The sequence below is a fragment of the Electrona antarctica genome (assembly GCF_951216825.1).
Source record: "Electrona antarctica genome assembly, chromosome: 2".
Taxonomy (NCBI): domain Eukaryota; kingdom Metazoa; phylum Chordata; class Actinopteri; order Myctophiformes; family Myctophidae; genus Electrona; species Electrona antarctica.
The window spans coordinates 27,625,819-27,644,950 of NC_136807.1; the positions used below are offsets into that span (position 1 = coordinate 27,625,819).

Genomic DNA, 19,132 nt, shown 5'->3' on the forward strand with positions numbered 1-19,132 from the left:
ACTCTCATGTGTGTCTCTGTCTCATGTCCCTCCTCCACTGAGCTGAACACCCCAGTACACCTGGGGGCGCTATGTCGAGAAGAGGCTGATGGGAAATTACTCACACACTCCAGTTCAGTCCATTTGTGTCTGGCACAGGTGACGGGACGGAAAAGAGGAAAGTCTGATTTATAGTCCGTCACATGGGTAGCGTTTGTGTGACGGATATAGTCGCTCCGCAAGCTCACGGTGCCACGGAACGTCATGGAATGTGACCTGTCACGAAACGTGACAGGTGACATTGGTGAGCTGGTAGAGCGGCTGTTTCACCCCCATGAGAACTGAGTTTAAATGAAGCAGAATGCTACATCCACACCAAATGCGTTAGACGTTCGTCAAGTTGACGGCTCCGATTGGTTATCAATGGACAACATTGCCATGATTTGGCACACACAACACAGCCAGGTTTTACAACCTGTCACCGTATCTAAACTTTGTATAAAAAATCCTTTGCAAATGACTTCCATCCAACGAAACGCACCGGCTTCTTCCAATATCTTTCCGGAAAAACAAAAAAACGAACACCTCCCCCACGAGGCATACATAACTGTGATACAGCATACAGTTGCACCTTCTGGTCGGAGCATATACAGTAGGGGGCAGTGTGGTGCGTCTAGATACGCCGCAAACACATTTGGTGTGAACGCATCGCAAGTTGCACTAGCCAGGCGATTAACCGTTTGCTGTAGATCCTGCAAGCTCGCGACAACATCGTAAAACAGTCGTGTTTCGCGATGTTGTCGCGATGTTGTCGCAGAGCTTTTTTCCAGCCCACCGCCACGAGAAGAAGCTTAAGCACTTCAACCCCAGCATTTTGGGGAAAGCTTTCACAGAAAATAGCCGATTGACAAGCTTATTGAAGCAAAAGCTTCCCCACAATAACAGACAACAGAAAAGACACTGGCATAGAGACTAGAGGGACTCCGCTCAACCATATGGGGCTTAATGGAGAATACCACTCATTTTCAACATTGAACTATGTCATGAAATACCTTAAAGTTGTTGTGTGGAAATAATTTAAAAAAAGTCCCCCCCTTCTGTTTAGCCTAGAACTGGAGGTCTTCTGTTTAGCCTAGAACTGGAGGTCTAGAACTCGGGGTCATGTGATCAGTGACATCACGAAGATGTACTCTGCAGGCCAAAGTGTACACCTTCGTGATAGGGGGCAGGGGGGGACCTTTTTTGATCATTTCCAAACAACAACTTTAAGGTATATTAATGACATAGTTCAATGTTGAAAACGAATGGTATTCCCTTTTAAGTGGTTAAATCAATCATAAGTCACTCGGAGGCGTGCGAGAAGCACGCACCACAGTTTCTTTAGTCCTTTTTCCGTAAGCTTATTATTACAGACGCTACTGGTCCGACCTCTTGGCGCAGTCCTTCACCTCCCCCTTCAGCTCGGCGAGCTGCTCCGAGTGCTGGGCCAGTGTGCCGTTGACCCGCGCCAGGTACGTGTCCGAGTGCCGCTCCAGCTCCGCCCGGATCCTCTCCAGGTGGTCGGCCAGGTCCGCCAGGCCGCCGCACTGGCCCTCCACCTGGCTCACCCTGCTGTCCACCTCCTTGACCTCCCGCTGGACGCCCAGCGCCGTGCTGCGGCAGCCCTGCAGCTCGCCCGTCAGCTGGCGCCTCAGCGACGACAGCTCGCCCTTGAGCTGGGAAAGCCGCCGCTCGCCGGACCCCAGCAGCGAGGCCTGGTGGCCCACCAGCCGCGTGATGCCGTGCAGCTGGTTGGCGAGCTGGTCCTCGCGCTGCTCCCACGTGCTATTGACGTGGCCAACCTCGCGGGCGATGAAGCTGACCGAGTCCCGCAGGCCCTTCAGCGTGCGGTTCACCGAGTTGATGTTGACCTGTGAGGAGGATACAGTTATGGAAGACGTGTTCACATTTTGCACTTAGTAAAGTGGTGCAATATTAGACTGGCTCCTGCAATATGTTTTTGTTAAAATATGTGTTAAAGTGTGAAGTGAGGGGCACAGCGAGGGCAGTATTTATATATATCAGCCAGATGATGTCTGACTTTGTCTTTTACTGCCCTAAACAAACATTCAAGTCCATAGACTTGGCTGGAATTAAATTACATTATAACTGCCCTAAATAAACATTAAAAGTCCATAGACTTGGCTGGCCTTGACGTAATTTCGGAAAGCCATGCATTCTCTAAAAAATCACACCCGTGTGAACTGAGTGGTGTAAGGTTTTATATAGCATGATCAGCTGTGGTCTGACGTAATGTCTGACGTAATGAAATAAGGTAAGGTATTATGTAGCCTGATCAGCTCTGATCTGACGTAATGAAATCACACCTAGATGTGATTTCACAACTGGCTGTTTTTGCGCAGAGAAAATGACCACGGTTGCTACGGTCATCCAGTTCACCCGGGTGTGATTTAATTACGTCAGAAATTATTTTGAACATAGCAACCACGGTCATTTTTTTATGCACACAAAAGCCAGTTGTAGGAGTGGTTTACACCACTCAAAAAGCTCTATATTCTGATCTATATCTATAGCTATATCCTATTCCTAATCACTGCGATGTTTTTTTCCAGAAAATATTGTTTCAGGTTGGGATACCAATTTCATCCAATCAGGATATTGGGTGCAAACCTCAAAACCTCAAAAATATGACAAAAGTAGCAGATCTACAAGCTCAAAACGAGTTTGTAGATTTGCTACTTTTGATACTGTGACACTGTAATAGGATCAAGTGCGTTAATTTACAAAAAAACACAAAAAGTTCAAATCTGGAGATAAGAGATTTCTGCCAGACAGCAACAAAATACACTTACAGCTATATCTTGCACCACCCCTTACCTCTTATACCTAAACTTATTTGCCATTTTTTACTATTTTAAAACATTTTAAAATAGTTCAAATAGCTGATCTACAAGCTCACAACTTGGCTTAGTTTAGGGGTATACGGGGTGGTGCAAGATAGGGCCCTCAGTTCCTTTCCCCCACCATGCACTGACCTTAAGCAGGGTGATCTCTCCGTGTATGGCGCCCTCGTGCTCCTCGTGGGCGATGCGGTACAGCAGACCCTGCAGGGAGCCGTTCAGGCGCTCCAGCTGGTCGGCGTGCGAGTCCAGGCGCTCCGTCATCTTGGCGCACTCCTCCTCGGCGACCCCGCCCTCCACCGCGGGGGACGGCAGCAGGGTGCCGGTGCCGTCGGGCGAGCAGGACGACGTGCAGAGCAGCTCCAGGTCGGTGAGCTGCTTGCGGATGCCGTCCAGGTCGCCCTCCACCCGCCGCCGCATCGACTCCATCTCCGTCTCCAGCGCCGGGACCACGTGGCCCTCCAGGAGCGCCGGCGCCGTGGCGTTGCTCAGCTCCTCCACCGCCACGAACACCCGCTCCTCCAGGGTCTTCAGCTTGTCCTCTAGGAATGTCTTTATTTAAAGGAAATATTCATATTAATATTAAAATAAATACTGTTAAAGGTATAGGGGCAATAGATATGGAATACATATTGGTAATGTAACTTTCCTCTTCTACCACGGATTTGAACCTGGTTTCCTGCTTAAATGCTGATTTTTCTTTACTATTGAGCTAATAGAGCCTGCCTCTTGACCATCAGGTCAAAATCCGTGTCTCCTATGTCTAAATGTTGTCGAAGTTATATTGTATTAGCATACTCTACCATACAGTTTGGACAAAATTACATTTTATTGATTATAAAAAGGTTGCATAGTGCCACTTTAATATTAAAATAAATAGATATGGAATAAATATTGTTAAAGGTAGGGAAATATGGAACAAATATTTTTAAAGGTAGGGCAATATATGGAATAAATGTTGTTAAAGGTAGGACAACTATTTCTATTTACAAATTAGTCCAGTGGTTCCCGAACCTTTTCAGCTCAAAGATAAATGTGATGCCTTCCCGGCACAAAAATATCTCATGAATTAATCTCCATATTTAATAGTGGAAGTGTTTTATTTATTTATTTTTATTTTTTATTTTATGGGCAGGGGCCATGTCCAGAGCCCGGGCCTTTTGTGGCGGTTCTGGACAACCGTGGGTCCGACCGACTCGACACCGGGCACCTGTGGGGGTGTGGAACACGTGTGGAACGCGTGTGTCGAATTTGAAGTTGGTGGGGCGAACGGTTCTCGAGTTACGTGGATTACAGATGCACATACACACAGAGACTTGGTGCATTTATAGATTTATAGATGTTAACATCCAGCATTTGAAATGATCTGTTGCCTTGCCTTGAAGCCGTCCAGACCTCCAGGGAGGACCCCCCCTCCGTCCAGCAGCCCCCCCTCGGTGGCGTTGAGGCGTCCCTCCATGTCCACCAGGCGTGTCTCGATCATGGTCTCTACGTGCAGCGACTGGTCGCTGAGCGATGTCTGGAGCTGGCGCTGGGACTCGGTCAGACCTTTGACCGACTCCTCCAGGAGAAGGACGCGGTGGGACAGACTGTTCACCTGATGTTTAAACACAGACGTTTCGGTTATAAAACATATCTTCACGTCAGTCATCATCACATTCAAAGCAAAATGTCTAGGGTGAATATGGTGTTTAGTACTGCAGTGCATTCGCCATTGAAGTGTTGTAGCCGTCTCAAGAAGAATAAATACTCTGTTACAAGTAAAAGTCCTGAATTTAAAATTGACTTGAGTAAAAGTATTGATATCAAAATGTAAGTTAAAATGTAATAAAACAGCAGCTCTACAAGCTCACAATGTGTCACATCACGGTGGTAAGTGATAGTAACTAAAGTTTTCAACTAATTGTAGTGGAGTATTTGCCTCTGAGATGTAGTGGAGAAGAAGTAAAAGTTCTGAAAATTGGAAATACTATGGTAAAGTAAAAATATACAGTACCTCACAATTTTGTATCTCACAAGTGTCAGAAACTGCTGTCCATGTACGATACACAGCCGAAGCCGTGAACAGACAAAGTATTGAGTATGGTCCTTACATGTATTTAGTGGGTGTATTGTTGTAATGTATATCTATGCCACATGTGGATTATATAACTGTAGATCGGGACAGGAGGAAAGTAGAGTGCACGGCAGGCCTAAACGTCTCACCTGTCCACAGCAGCTCTCGGTCAGCGTCAGCCCCTGGATCTGGGCCTGCAGCGAGCCCAGCTCCTCCCTGATGCCCGTCTCCCTGCCGTCCAGGGACTGCTGCATCTGCTCCCGCCCGTCCACGTGGTCCCGCTGGCACTGCCGCCGCACCTCGCCGATGCGCAGGTCACAGTGCGTCTCCAGGCCCGCCAGGCGCCGCTCGAAGCCGTCCAGGATCTCGGCCCGCACGCCCGCCAGCTTGGCGTCCACCAGCTGCTCGAAGAGCGCGGGGGTGGCTGGTATGGGCCTGCCCACGGCCCCCGATGACTCCATCAGCCTCTTCAGCTGCCCGTCGTGACCCATGACCATGCCCTGTGGGTGGAGAGGTGGACAGAGAGAGACGGCCATCAAAAAGTGTGACTCCTATAGTCCCTACAGTCCTTCAAAACCGCCATGAAAGAGAGAACCTGTCTGCAATTTGCAACTGGGCCTAGACAAGTTTTCTAACTTGCCAAAAGAATCACCCCTCAATGTGTTTCTGTGTAAATACCGGTATACGTTTAATGCTGCTAGTATTGATGATTTCTTGTATACCGTATTCTATGTCTATATATGTCTTGATGGATTGAATACATAGGACCAGAATGGAAACAAGCCCTCAGAGCGTTTTATGTTATCCTATTAGCATTATTGTATAACTATACATTGATGGTCGTCTGCTTATCTACTGTAGTATAAAAGTGTGACTTCACAACTTTTTTGTCAGGTGAAACCTGACTAATGAAAGCTCATGAAATGTAGACGAAAAGATCGACCCCCGCCTAGACATACTGACGTGGTGACGTGATTGGCTGCTTCTAGCCAATGGGACAACAAGCAATGGTAAAGCTGCCTCTAGCCAATGGGCAGGGGAGGGGCAAATATCCCTGGCAGTAGAGATGGGATTTATTAGCCTGGCTAATAAGCCAGACTAATATCACACAACACTGTCGCGGTATATCAGTCTGGGCTGGCTCCACTTGGATTTCATTTCCCGGGGAACATTTTCTCTTTGACGCAATTGGTCAGAGCTACTGTCAGTCAAAAGTCTCAAGCATTGAACGTCACTGTACCAAAGCCCGCCCATATTGCATACCGTGTCCCGATTGGTCCGACCGGTTCTCGATTGTAGGAAAGAGGCGTGCTACTGAGCCTCGCCAGACCGAAATCCGCTGGTAGGCAACTTTTTTTTGCCAACGGCTGATTCGGTCTGGTTTATTAACCAGGCTAGGGATTTATGGCTCTTTGAAGGGAGCCGGATCTCTGGGATCCGTTCCTTTCAAAGAGTCGTTCAAAAGACTGGCTCAAAAGACTGGCTCACAGGGCTCACCGATGGGTGGGGGGGCGCAAAAAAAAAAAACTGTCTGCCCAGTGTCCCCCAGTGCCTCCCCAGTACCTCCCTAATGTCTGCCCAGGGCCTCCTTAGTGACTCCCCACTCCCCAGTGTCCCCCCAGTGCCTCCACAGTGCCTCCCCAGTGTCCCCCCCAGTGCCTCCCCAGTGTATCCTGCTTAGGGCGCCAGATTGCTCAGGACCGGCCCTGGTTGAAACCCCCCTGCCCCCCTCCTCCTCTAAAAAGGAACGGCTCCCTACTGTGAACCGGATCCCATCGTTCCTTTCAAAGAGCCGTTCAAATGATCCGATTCGTTCACGAACATCACATCTCTACCTGGCAGCCACGCAGGCTGCAGACAGACAGTGCAGAGCAACGCAGCAGAGAAGCATTCTCACAGTCACACTCACGGGATGACGGGGAAGGAAGAGCTCACTCCGAGGTCACCGACACGGCGCATACTACAGTTATTTGACACGTTTGCAATGTTCGCACGTCACTCGATATAACTTCAAACCAAACGTGGTTGAAACAGCACAGCGCAGCCAATGCAAAGCCACAACAATTGAACCACGCACAGAACGTCGGAAACAAATGCAAACAACCCGCAAGGTTGTGACACACAAACATACACGTTACTAAAATAATAATCATACTAATATGGGGGGGGGGGGGGGGGGGGGGGAGAACACAACAGAGACAGCGCTTCTTTCACATGACAAATATTCTTTCTTTCTGCCTTTATTGATAGAAACAGTAGACTGGGGAGAAATGGGGATAGAGAGATGGGGTGTGACACGCAGCAAAGGTCATCATGATAGGGAGTTGAACCCGCAAAACGCTGTCAGGCAAAACTATCTTCACATGATTGGTCCTCACTAATGCTCATAATGATATGGTACCATGTGTCTAATGTGTCTCAGAGGAAGGCTGTCCTGTGGAGTGTGGACAGTTCAGAAACCCGCCTACCAGTGACATCATCAATGGGGAATTCAAGCTAATAGAAACTACAGGCTTTCTATTCCTGGAAAGTAACATTGATCAAACATTTTGTTTGGAAAAGGAAAAAATAAATCTGCGTAATGATGGTGTCACTGGTAGGCGGGTCTCTGAAGTGTCCACAGCCCTCCTATGAGACACAGCCACGAGTAGAAAAATAATCATTTCATCATGAGCATTATGAGGAAAAGTATATGAAAATGTTTGAAGTTGTCCTCGCTTTGTTAAAGGTGTTTTTCCCTGTATTTCTGTATTTTTTTACATTATTGAAAACATTTATAAAATAAAATCCCCCCCTAATCAATGATTTTATTCAAATCAATCATCTTTTTAATAACTGATTGATACAGTACCTGGATCTCCTCCAGGATGTGCGTCTTGGCCCTCAGCTCGTCCTTCACCTCCGTCACGCGTCCCACCAGGTCTCCGAACCCGTTGAGGACCCCTCCCTCCAGCCCCCCATCGGGGACGCTGCCGTCTGGGATGGTCCCGAAGCCCACCGCTCCGCCATCGGTGGGCGTGCGGGGCGGGTTGAGCAGCAGCGCAGTCAGTAACTTGTTAGAGTCGTCGCGGAGCGAGGTGCGCAGGCGCTCCTCCAGGCCGATCACCACGCCGTTCAGCGTGTCCAGGCCCTGCGTCAGACGCCGCAGGTCCTCCTCCAGTCTGTCCAGACGCTCGCCGGTCACCCCGCCGCCGGGAACAAACGTATTACCTGAGCAACGATACGTTAAAGTCCTTTATTTACTGATCAGTCGAAATTCAGTCACATCAAAGTCGGCACATCAGTTAAGATACAGATTACAAGGTAAGAAGATAGATCAGTGATTCCAAAACTGATTGTCAGGTCCCCCAAATTATTTTGGGTGTTCCTCAGATGATTAGTTTAATGTGCGACATTGTTTTCTGACTCGAGAGTAAGCCAACCAACCATATGAGTGTATACATACAGGGTACACTTACAGTAGTACTTACAAATACAGTATGTAATATATATATACAAATATTGTGAAAATGGCCGATCTACAAGCTTGTGAGCTTGAAGTTTGGCTATTTTCACAATATTTATCTGTGGAACTGAGTCGAACTAAATGTAATGCCTACAATTCCAAGTGCTTGTATGCATGTGCGTGTGCGTGTGTGTGTGTGTGTGTGTGTGTGTGTGTGTGTGTGTGTGTGTGTGTGTGTGTGTGTGTGTGTGTGCATATTTGAACTTCCCCCAGTTCAAATATGATTATTTTGGGGGGTCACGGCCTGAAAAGTTTGGGAACTCTTGTTCTGTAGAGCACTTGTCTGTTCTTACCATAGTTTGGTTTTCCACTCCCAGGAGGAATGGGTCGGCTGTCAGGCACGCCCGGGAACAGCCTGCCCGGGTCCAGGTGCCCCCCGCCTGGCCTGTGGTCCGGCAGGGGGGGCTTGGGACCATGGGGGAAGCCCTTCATGCCGGGACGGTGCGGCACACCGCCCCTGAAGGGGGGCACCATGACGTCAGGCAGGGAGGTGGGCCCATCGAAGCACTGCTCTCCTGAGAACCCGGGACAACACCTCCACTCCAGCTCCGTCACCGTCTTGTAGCCCACCTTGTACTTGGGTTTGTAGAAGCTCCGGTACCTGGCAGGAGGAAAGGGTTTGATTTTGAGTTTGGATTATTGCAATGGGCTATGCATACAGAACAACTCTTCCTACTTCAGACCCGTAAAGGGCCATTTGGAAACCACCCAAGGACACTTTGAGACCCACTGGTGCAGACTGCAGAGTGTTTCCAGTGAGCCAACATGCACAATAGCAGCACCCTGACCCTTCATTAGTATCGTCGGTAACACCTGTGAGTGTTAAGGAAGCTGGGCCCAAGTTCTTTCCAAAATGGCGTGTGTGGAGAGCCTGTCATCCGTATACTGCTGGAACTGGTTCAACATGCAACTGCCAGGCTTCCTGACTGGTACCAGGAGGAAGAGAGACCATTATCCCAATCCTGTTCCTTTATGAAGTACTAGGGACTTTAAGCAACGACGGCTACGGCAGTCCTAAAACTGTTTTAGAATAACACAAATTGCTCCAGCACCTTCCTCTTTCCACTGCTGATCATGTCCAGCGCATGTAAAAAGCAAGTTATCGGCAAGTTAGCTGACGCGCGACAGGGTATTCTCTTTTTTTATGTCTGCGTTTATGTTTGACACATGCTGCATAGACGCGTCGTCACCATGGGAACCAAAAAGCGATGGGAACCCATCGCCGACGGCTGTTTGCTTAACGATTTTGACTGCTACGGCGATTGCGTCATAGCAGCCGTACTTCCGCCTAGCGGTGCCGTCCTGAAAACCGTCGTTGCTTGAAGTCCCTATTATCTCAGGAGCGCCTTTGCTGTCACAGCCCTAGACTGTGGAACAGCAGCTAGCATGTCTCTGTATCAGATTTACTGCCTCCATTGAATGTTATTTCATTTTAAATGATTTTAAAAGATTGTATGGACTGTGAAGGCCGACGTAGGCCGTTTCCTGTGGGATAGTGTGTGGATTAGATTAGATGGAGATTAGGGGTGTAAATGATGTGTCAGAGGATTGGACTGAGGTCAGCATCACACCTATACTGTACCTGTACCTCCCTCATTTGTGTCTGCCTCTCTCTCTCTCTCTCTCTCTATCTCTCTCTCTCTCTCTCTCTCTCTCTCTATATCTCTCTCTCTCTCTCTCTCTCTCTCTCTCTCTGTCTCTCTCTCTCTCTCTCTCTCTCTCTCTCTCTCTCTCTCTCTCTCTCTCTCATTATTCAGCTCTCTATCTCTGCCTGTCAACAGTACTCACTTAAAGGAGGTAATAGTATACTGTACTTGATTAGAGAAAAAAAATGCAATATATGAGTTAATTCTATTCTCACATGGATGGACATGCAGTGTGTATGCACACATGCGCATGCAGATGCACACGCAATACTCCCACACCCAGTGCGTGCATACACACATGCACTTTTTGCCGCTGTTGTCGGGCAGAAACATTGTATCTCCATATTTCAACTTTGTTTTGTAAATGCATGCCCTACCTTTTCGTACGACAGTGCCAGAGTAGTGAAAATAGCTTGTAGATCTGCTATTTTTGCTATCTTGTTTTGAAAAATGTGTGCATGGGTTTTATTATACATACTAAACCAATGAAACGTATAAACATGAGCTTGTGACTAAATAATAACTACATTGGATCTTTTGGAACATCATCGCTGTTAACCTCATATGTCCAAAATTGGTACTTTTGAGGACAAGTAACTATGATCAAGTATAGGCCGTTAATTTACGAAACAACCCAAAAAGTTAAAATATGGAGATAATAGGTTTCCACTAGACAGCATCGAGGACATGCTGGCATAATTTGCACACATGTCAACAACGTACAATAAAGCGTGACTCTGGTGCTAAACAAGGTCACGTTCCACAGTCAGGAGGAACCGCTTATACAGCAGCTGACATCTTTTGTCCATATTGGCATTATTGAGCATGAAAAAAACAACAAGAATACATAAATACAAAACAAACCCCAGCCCAATTATTGTTGAAACGTTGCTGCATTAGCACCATTCTTCTTCTTCCCCATGTGGCCTGTACTCTGCACGCTATCCAACAAACACAGATGTGGTGGAAGCTAAGTACATTTTTACGTACTGTACTGCCTGTCCTACCAAGACACCATGGGGTGAATACGCAAAGTATTACAGCGTTGCTGTCGGACAGTAAGAAAAAAAAAACTATTCAAACTGCTCTTCTATTGAGACATAGAATGTGTCAAAGGTCATGTCTCACCAGACTAGACACAGGATCTGACATTTTGACAGTCATCTTGGTTAAGATTCACGGCATGAACAGGCAGGCTTGATCAAATCCGTGATAGAAGTGCAAAGTTACATAGTGCAGCTTTAAAGTAGGCTACTTCTTCCACCACTGCATGCATGGTCTGTCTGGAAGTCCTGGCCTGTGCAGCACACAATACAGCCACCAGAGAGCAGCATTAGCACACACTTTTACTGTCATCTCCAGTCCGTTTGAAATTTGAAGACAATAATACACAGTACAATCCTTATGGTTATCAAGTTCAAGACAAGTTCAAGTTACTTGTCCCAGGATGGCCAATTTGTGCTGCGGTATGAAAACATAAAATGTTGCTAACTTGTTATCCTTATCCATTCTTTTTTGAGAGTGTACAAATGTAACCGAATGGACAACGCTGAGGATTTTTACTTTGTAGTAATACTAGTCAATTCAGTACCTCAATACTTAGAGGTACTGAATACCTCAATAGAGATATACCTTAGTAAAATGCCTTTCTACCTTATTCTAAACAAACTCTCACTAAACCTATTCCAAACCTAACCTTATTCCTAAACGTAACCACAGTAAAGCTATGCCTAAAGTATGCCTTATGTCCTTATTCCTAACCTTAACTTCAGTAAAAATTAAAATAAAAATAGCCAGTGTCCTGGTTACCATGGTTACCATATTATATCTGAGAGACTCACATGACAACGGGACACTTCTGTCCCCAGATGCACTTGGTGGTGTACTCCGCCTTCACGTATGTGTGCACGCCATCCTGCAGCGTGCACGTGATGTTCCTCTGCACCACGTATGCACAGTGGTTTCTGAGGAGAGAGAGAGGAAGGATGGGAGAGAAAGGTTAACACTTTGTCAGCAATAAATGACACACTGGTACATGTATGCTGTCTTGGTCGGAGGCGATATTGCAATACAACACATGTTTCTTTCCAGTAGTGCAGGGTTTATTGTACACCTGTTACACAGTAACTGAGATCCTGGGTGCAGATAATGACTTAAAAAACAAAGACTATACACATAATAGTTTCTGGGGAAAGCTTCCCAGAAAACATTCAATACTGATATTGCATTTATATACTGTATGGCCGATATCGCCAATACCGATAAGACGAGCGAGTAATTGTGCGTCATCCCTAGTAATATACAGGGTTAGATGCTATATAACTACAGTAGAAAAAAAACATCTGTTTAGCAAAAACTCAAGATGAACACAAACCCCCATAGTATCCTGGTGTTTTCAATCAAACAGGCACCCGGCCAGACCAGCAGTGCTGAAATGGAATAGCCGGCGACAGTGACAACGACAAGAAGAGCAATGAATAACGCAGGATTATCTGTCAGAACCGGTTAAATTCATCCTTAAAGAATGTGTCATCGTTTTAAAACTGTTTTCTGCGGCCCTACTGTCGTAGAGATTCCAAAAGCTGTTGTCTAGCGCGCCGTTGCCAGAGAATGTGAGCATTTGAAATGGATCAATCTGCTCCCCTGCCCAGAGGCTCGAAGGGCTTATCGTGCTCACATGTCTTATTAGTAGAGCTGTTTCTCTGTTGTTTTCAAACATTGTTATGATCGGTTTCTGTCCCATTCTTCGACAGTGTAGGGAGGGACAACAACACATCCAAACAAACAGTAGAGGTTAAAGATGTGCTAAACGCATTCCCTTGAACCCATTAGCCTGGAATATGTTTTATTTGTGACTGTGATGGGTCAGGAAAGTAAGTATAGCCTTGGGAAACAATGGATCCAGAGCCATGTGTGGCCATTACAGTTTCTGTAGTGTGAGATGGCTTGATGTACAAGTACATTCACTTGACATATATGATGCTAGTACTGCATGTCACATGATGTACCCCTGGATGTACCCCTGGACATGACGCTTGTTTGTCCATGATGTACATGGAGGTACATTCCCTGGACATGTATGACACTAGTATGTCACAGTTCAACCCCCAATCCAACCGTTGATGCTTAATGCCAAGCATGGAGACACTGGGTACCATTAAGTCTTCTTTACTGACTCCCAGTCTCAGGGCTGACGCTCTGACCCACAAGGCCACAGAGCTGGATGATAGGTCAGAAGTATGTAACTCAACAACACAAATCCTATATACTTCATTGACTGGAGTCCCACAGGAGTGTATACTATAGGTTCCATAATATTTAACCCTCTACACCAAATCTCTTCCCCGAAAACAGCATACAAGCTCATAACTTGTAGATCAGCCATAAGCCATTGAATGTTCACCCTAGAATAGGGACACTCTGGTTCATGTAGTTAAAAATCAAAGATCACCTCTTTCCATATTAGCAGCTTTACTAGAATCTTTTTGTAGTCGTACTGTGGATTTGCTTCCAACTCAGACAGAGAGAAAGCTTCCAAAACCTGTGCTTTGCATGCAAGGTTGGCAGGTACTTATACGTACAGTCCTGAAAGGCAGGCGAGTTTTAGTTGACATGCTGTCAGTCACCTAAGCGACTGTATACTTTATACAGCATAAGAGACCACAAGAGCATTTAAAGGAGGACTGCAGCCTTTTCTCTTCACTCTTTCTGGTCCAGCCATCCAATGCAATGAATGTCCCGCTGCAGTCCAGCTAGAAGTCTACAGTATGAGAGGGTCAGTGTGTAACTGTTTGCGTGTGCGTGGGTGCGTGTGTGTGTGCGTGCGTGCGTGGGTGCGTGTGTGCGTGCCTGGAGCAAATCTTGCAAAGCCGACGGTGCCAGAGTCCTTTTTTTGTCTCCCACGTTTCATACTTACAGATTTTTATAGAAGTCAATGAGGCTCTGATTGATCGGGCTGAAACCTTGCCCAAATGTAGAGTCATAGCTGAGTGGTGCTCTTGGGGGGAGAGCTGTTAGTGGTTAAGTATCTTGCTTAGGGACACTTAGACTGGGTGGACCGGGTGGGGTGGGGGGGGGGGGTCCTTCTGATTCCCGGACGACTTGATTCTAGAGTTGTCCTAAAGATCAGAGACCGGTGGTTCTCACCGCCCATCTGCAAATGTTTTCTGCCAGGGAAGCCCAGAAGAGAAGATTTGACCCAGAGAAGGTTGAGAGCCACTGTCAAAGAGTGGACAGCTGACGGTCTTCCACTGGGGTTCGGGGACCCCTAGGGCAGTGGTTCCCAAAATGGGGGCCGGGTCCCCAGATGATTAGCTTAATGTACATCATTGCTTGCTCACTCAACAGTAAACATACCAACATAAAGTTTAAGTATATACACTATGCAGGGTATCTGCACATTTCTAAAGTGACAGTGGAATTTAAGGAATTTAAGACTTTTATAATACCAACTTGGTCAAATTGTCAAATATTACACTCTACCTTTGGCTCTACACTTGTGCTCTTTTAACCCCCTGTCTACACCAAATATCTTCGCCAAAAATACCCCCACCCCCCTGTATTAACTCTGAGGACCCCCTAGAATAGCAAAGCTTTGGAAACCTTTCAGCCCCCGCCCCCCAAATAATCATACTGTATATTTAGGGTCCTTGCTCAGCTAAGTGGTCCTTGCTGGCCTAAAACAAAAAGAAGAAAAAACAATTGAAGACCCTCGGATTAAGTGGTCTACCCTGACCCCTCACGACCGGCTTTGCTCGCCCTGTGGTCCATTATCACTCTTTAAGCACCATGGTGGAACACTATAAAATGATCCAGTACGTGCAAGCGGGCCTATACACTGAACTTTATTGATACGTATAATTAGGAGCCGGGGACTGAAGTCCTGCAGTATTATGTCTTCAAGATGCAACACATCATAAAATGACAAGAACCTACTGGGAAACAGCCGCTTGCATCATCCTAGACTCTCTCTCTCTCTCTCTCTTTCTCTCTCTCTCTCTCTCTGTGTTGCCAATGCAGCTATAGCAACTGTTAAATGTTTCTTGGCCCCTGTGTTACAGGAAACGATGATCCGAGCTGAACTGCTCTCTCTCGATGGGAAGCATTCATTTTCTTCCGTTCAGCGGGAAGCGTTCAGTTGAACACATCGTCCCTGTCGGGTGGAAACCTTGTATGTTCAAAACGGTTTTGATAGATTGAATACGTTATTAACAGTACAGGTACAGATATCATGTACAGTTATGTACAGTAATGCCAAAAGGATAACACAAAATGCCCCGAAGGCTTGTTTCCATTGTGGTCCTATCACTGTGTAGGCTATTCAATTAATCAAATACATAAAGACAGACTACAATACCATACAAGTCAAGTGATCATCAATACTAGTAACAGTATGCAACAGGTGCTCTTTTATGGTGGTTTTGAAGAAGGGCAGGGAGTCACACAGTTTGATGGTTGGTGGTGGTACGGAATTCCACATTTTGGTGGCATAACAGTAGAATGAATTCATCGCCATGTTTGCGCTGGATCTGGGGGGAATGAGAACAGTGGAGCTCCCATTGGTGTTGTGTTGTTAGACTACAGGTATCTTGAAGACTATAGGCCCGTTGCAAGTTGTTGTGCTCTGTCCTCTAGGTTGTGCAATGGCGCAAGTCCAGCGGTGCTGCGAAATACTTTGATAATTCATCATTTCAGTTTAACCACTTAAACCCTCTATCTATACTTAGTAATGTGGACCACCAAACATCACCAAAAATAGCCGATCTACAAACACACAACGCGTCACAATGTTCCCTGCAGAATATAGGGATGATGGGGTTCAAACAATAAAGTAACAATGTAATTCTTCCCTTGTCCCTTGGATGAAAACGTCATTTTGAGAACCACTGCTCTACCCACCCTAACACAATGAGCAGGGAGTAACTATGGAGATACCAGGTTTCCTGCCAGACAGAGACAACATGTGATGCTCAGAGAGTCGTTGCTCCGCAGCTGTTTTTCGGGGCAAACAGAAGTGTTTCGAGGAGCGGGAAAGCACAGGCAGGGGTCTGAGGACTGCTCTCCTTTATGCCAAGTTAACAGGTTCAGAGGACGCTCTGTCAAACTGTGAGAAACCCGCTGCGCCAGTGCTTTTGGCAACTGACGATTGTTTATAGTGTGTGTGTGTGTGTGTGTGTGTGTGTGTGTGTGTGTGTGTGTGTGTGTGTGTGTGTGTGTGTGTGTGTGTGTGTGTGTGTGTGTGTGTGTGTGTGTGTGCGCGTGTACTTGTGTACACTGTACTTGGTGAGGGCCAAAATGTCCGCACAAGTTTTGAGAAACAGATGTTGTGAGGACAATTCCCATGTTCCCCGACAAGAGAAAGTGGTTGTTTTATTTATGGTTACAAAAAAAGCTTAGAATTAGGAGAAGAGTCTGGGTTTTGGGGTCAGGGTTATATTGGCGGCCTGTGGAGGTTAGGTTTAGGGGTTAAGGCTGGAGTAATCTCTCAAGACGGATTTTGCAGTGTCCTCACACAAGTATAGTTGCGTGCGTGCGTGCGTGCGTGCATGTATGTGTGTGTGTGTGTGTGTGTGTGTGTGTGTGTGTGTGTGTGTGTGTGTGTGTGTGTGTGTGTGTGTGTGTGTGTGTCTGGACATACTACCATCATGTCCAGGGGTGTACTTGTACATCATGTCCAGGGGGTGTACTTGTACATCAAGCTACCTTATGAGATAGGCTCCTATCCTTATGGGCCTCATGGCTCGGCAAAGCTTACTTTGACGGCCTTCGACCCGGCAGCATCCACATGCTGTTTTAAAAATGTTTAAAATATTTTGTTTTTTTTGCTTAAAACCACATGAACCGTAGGCAAAGATTAGACGAAAACAGCCGTAACACAAGGATCAGCGTCATTATTCTGTTGGTCTGACTCGTCCCATTACTAACCCTGTCCCCAACCCTATAACCACTCGTCCCATTACTAACCCTGTCCCCAACCCTATAACCGCATGCGAAGCCACGTGATCTGACTAATTACGAGCGGATCCCGGAACACAATCGATTGACTGGTCATTCAAATAAACAACTAAAACATGCTGAAAATGCATCTGACCACTAAAGAGATTTTCAAGTGAAAGGTTGATAATCACTGATGTATTTCAACAAAACTCTATGCATTCTCACAGCGCACAAACACACTCACATACAGTATGCACACAGGTGCAGGCTGATTTAGAGAGAGAGGGGGAGAAGGTCCAAAGGTGAGGACAAGTGATATCCAAACAATCTTTTTTACAGTGTGAGCTACAGTACCAGTGACTGAGTGACTGCTTTAAGAATCATACTGTAAAATTTAAATAGGCTTTAATGGTTTGAGTTTCCCGTCGCATAAATGGCAGATTTATCGACGGCATAAATTTACTTTATGACTTGTTGTCTGTGTGTACCGTGTGAAAGAGTTGACTGCCGGCTGGGGGGAAAAACCTGCTATACACATACGAGGATGACTGGCGGAGGGTTGACTAGTGTGTGTGTGTGTGTGTGTGTGTGTGTGTGTGTGTGTGTGTGTGTGTGTGTGTGTGTGTGTGTGTGTGTGTGTGTGTGTGTGTGTGTGTGTGTGTGTGTGTGTGTGTGTGTGTGTGTGTGTGTGTGTGTGTGTGTGTGTGTGTGTGTGTGTGTGTGTGTGTGTGTGTGTGTGTGTGTGCATGCGTACCAAGCCCGTGTCCAAGCCCTCTCACATTACACGCTGGCTTGAGCAGTGAGTGAAAACTGTCCATGCTCCCAAATTTGTTTGTCAGGTGCACATCTGGGAAGAGCCAATGACCTTCAAACACACACACGCACGCACGCACGCATGCACGCATGCACGCACGCACGCACGCACGCACGCACGCACGCACGCACGCACGCACGCACGCACGCACGCACGCACGCACGCACGCACACACAGTGCCGTGCCGTGCCTAATACTATCATGGAATCCAGATGTACACTGTACTTGTTTCCCTTCAACTCCCTATCTGTTTGTCTCTGTCAGTCAATTGACAATTCATAAAACACTGTTTGAATTGAACTACAAGACGCACGGAAACGCTGCACATTGCCAAAGTATGAGACAAAAGGAATCCAAGAACAATGCAATAAAATATCATTATTATTATTCATTCATCATTGCTCACTCCTCTCATTTGTATGACAGCAGTCAGCTATTGGTACTGCTATTATTGCACACTTAAAGTTGTACTTCGGTTAGAAATATGCAATATAGAAGCGCAGCTTGTATTTACAGCTTGTATTTAAAACAAATTCAGGAGTGCTTACATGGTGCACAACCACGGAAGAATTAAGCCTTACTAATGAGTGTGTTGTCTGTCTGTCTTTCTCTCTTTCTCTATCTGCCCCCCTTTCTCTATCTCTATCTGTGTCTCTCTCTCTGTCTCTATCTGCCCTCTTCTTTCTCTGTCTTCTGAGTCTTTGTATATTCCTCCTCACAGGTCTGTCCATGTCATTATGGTCTGGTGTGTGTGATATTCTATCCTAGCAGGTGTCTGTGTGTTCACAGACAGCTAGCAAGCCCTGGCCCTCGCTCTGCTCTGCTCTGCGAGAATCAAAGCATTCTAACCCACGCTGTTGCGTCCCGGCCCGCTACGCTACGCAGCCGTGCTGCTGGTGTGTCAGTGTCAGGGTCCGGTGCAACCGCAGGTCACCACCTCCTCCTCCTCCTCCTCCTGCTCAGTCTCCTCCGCAGAGGCAAAGTCCTTTATATTGACTTCATGAGAAACAGACAAGATGATTTGTTTTTCACTGGATGCATGTTACAGTGAACTTGGGAGCTCTCCTCTCGTAGTAAAATGTATTGATTTATTTTTTGTGTGCCAGTGTTGTGCATTGAAAATAAATAGTGGATCTACAAGCTTGTTGTGAGCTAGTTCATCCACTATTTCCGGCTTGAGGATTAGGGGTAATATTTAAAGGGTAATATGTAAAAGTAAAATTGGCATTCCAAAATCACCATTATAAAATGTCGATGTTCTCGCAAGTTAGTGATACAAACGTGTGCGTAGGTGTA

General features: G+C 46.4%; 1 protein-coding gene across 1 annotated transcript in view; it reads right to left on the reverse strand.

Moving 5' to 3' along the window:
- Positions 1-1,379: 1,379 nt before the first annotated feature.
- The window catches only part of emilin3b (elastin microfibril interfacer 3b), a 36,264-nt gene continuing 18,511 nt past the window's right edge, over positions 1,380-19,132 (reverse strand). Inside the window, exons 2-8 of the mRNA XM_079527636.1 lie at positions 11,928-12,050; positions 8,734-9,041; positions 7,787-8,145; positions 5,085-5,435; positions 4,258-4,476; positions 3,015-3,431; positions 1,380-1,889 (exon numbers count right to left, since the gene is read on the reverse strand). Of these exons, the coding sequence (XP_079383762.1) occupies positions 1,395-1,889; positions 3,015-3,431; positions 4,258-4,476; positions 5,085-5,435; positions 7,787-8,145; positions 8,734-9,041; positions 11,928-12,050 (2,272 nt within the window). The 3' untranslated portion in view covers positions 1,380-1,394. The remainder of the gene's footprint in view (positions 1,890-3,014; positions 3,432-4,257; positions 4,477-5,084; positions 5,436-7,786; positions 8,146-8,733; positions 9,042-11,927; positions 12,051-19,132) is intronic.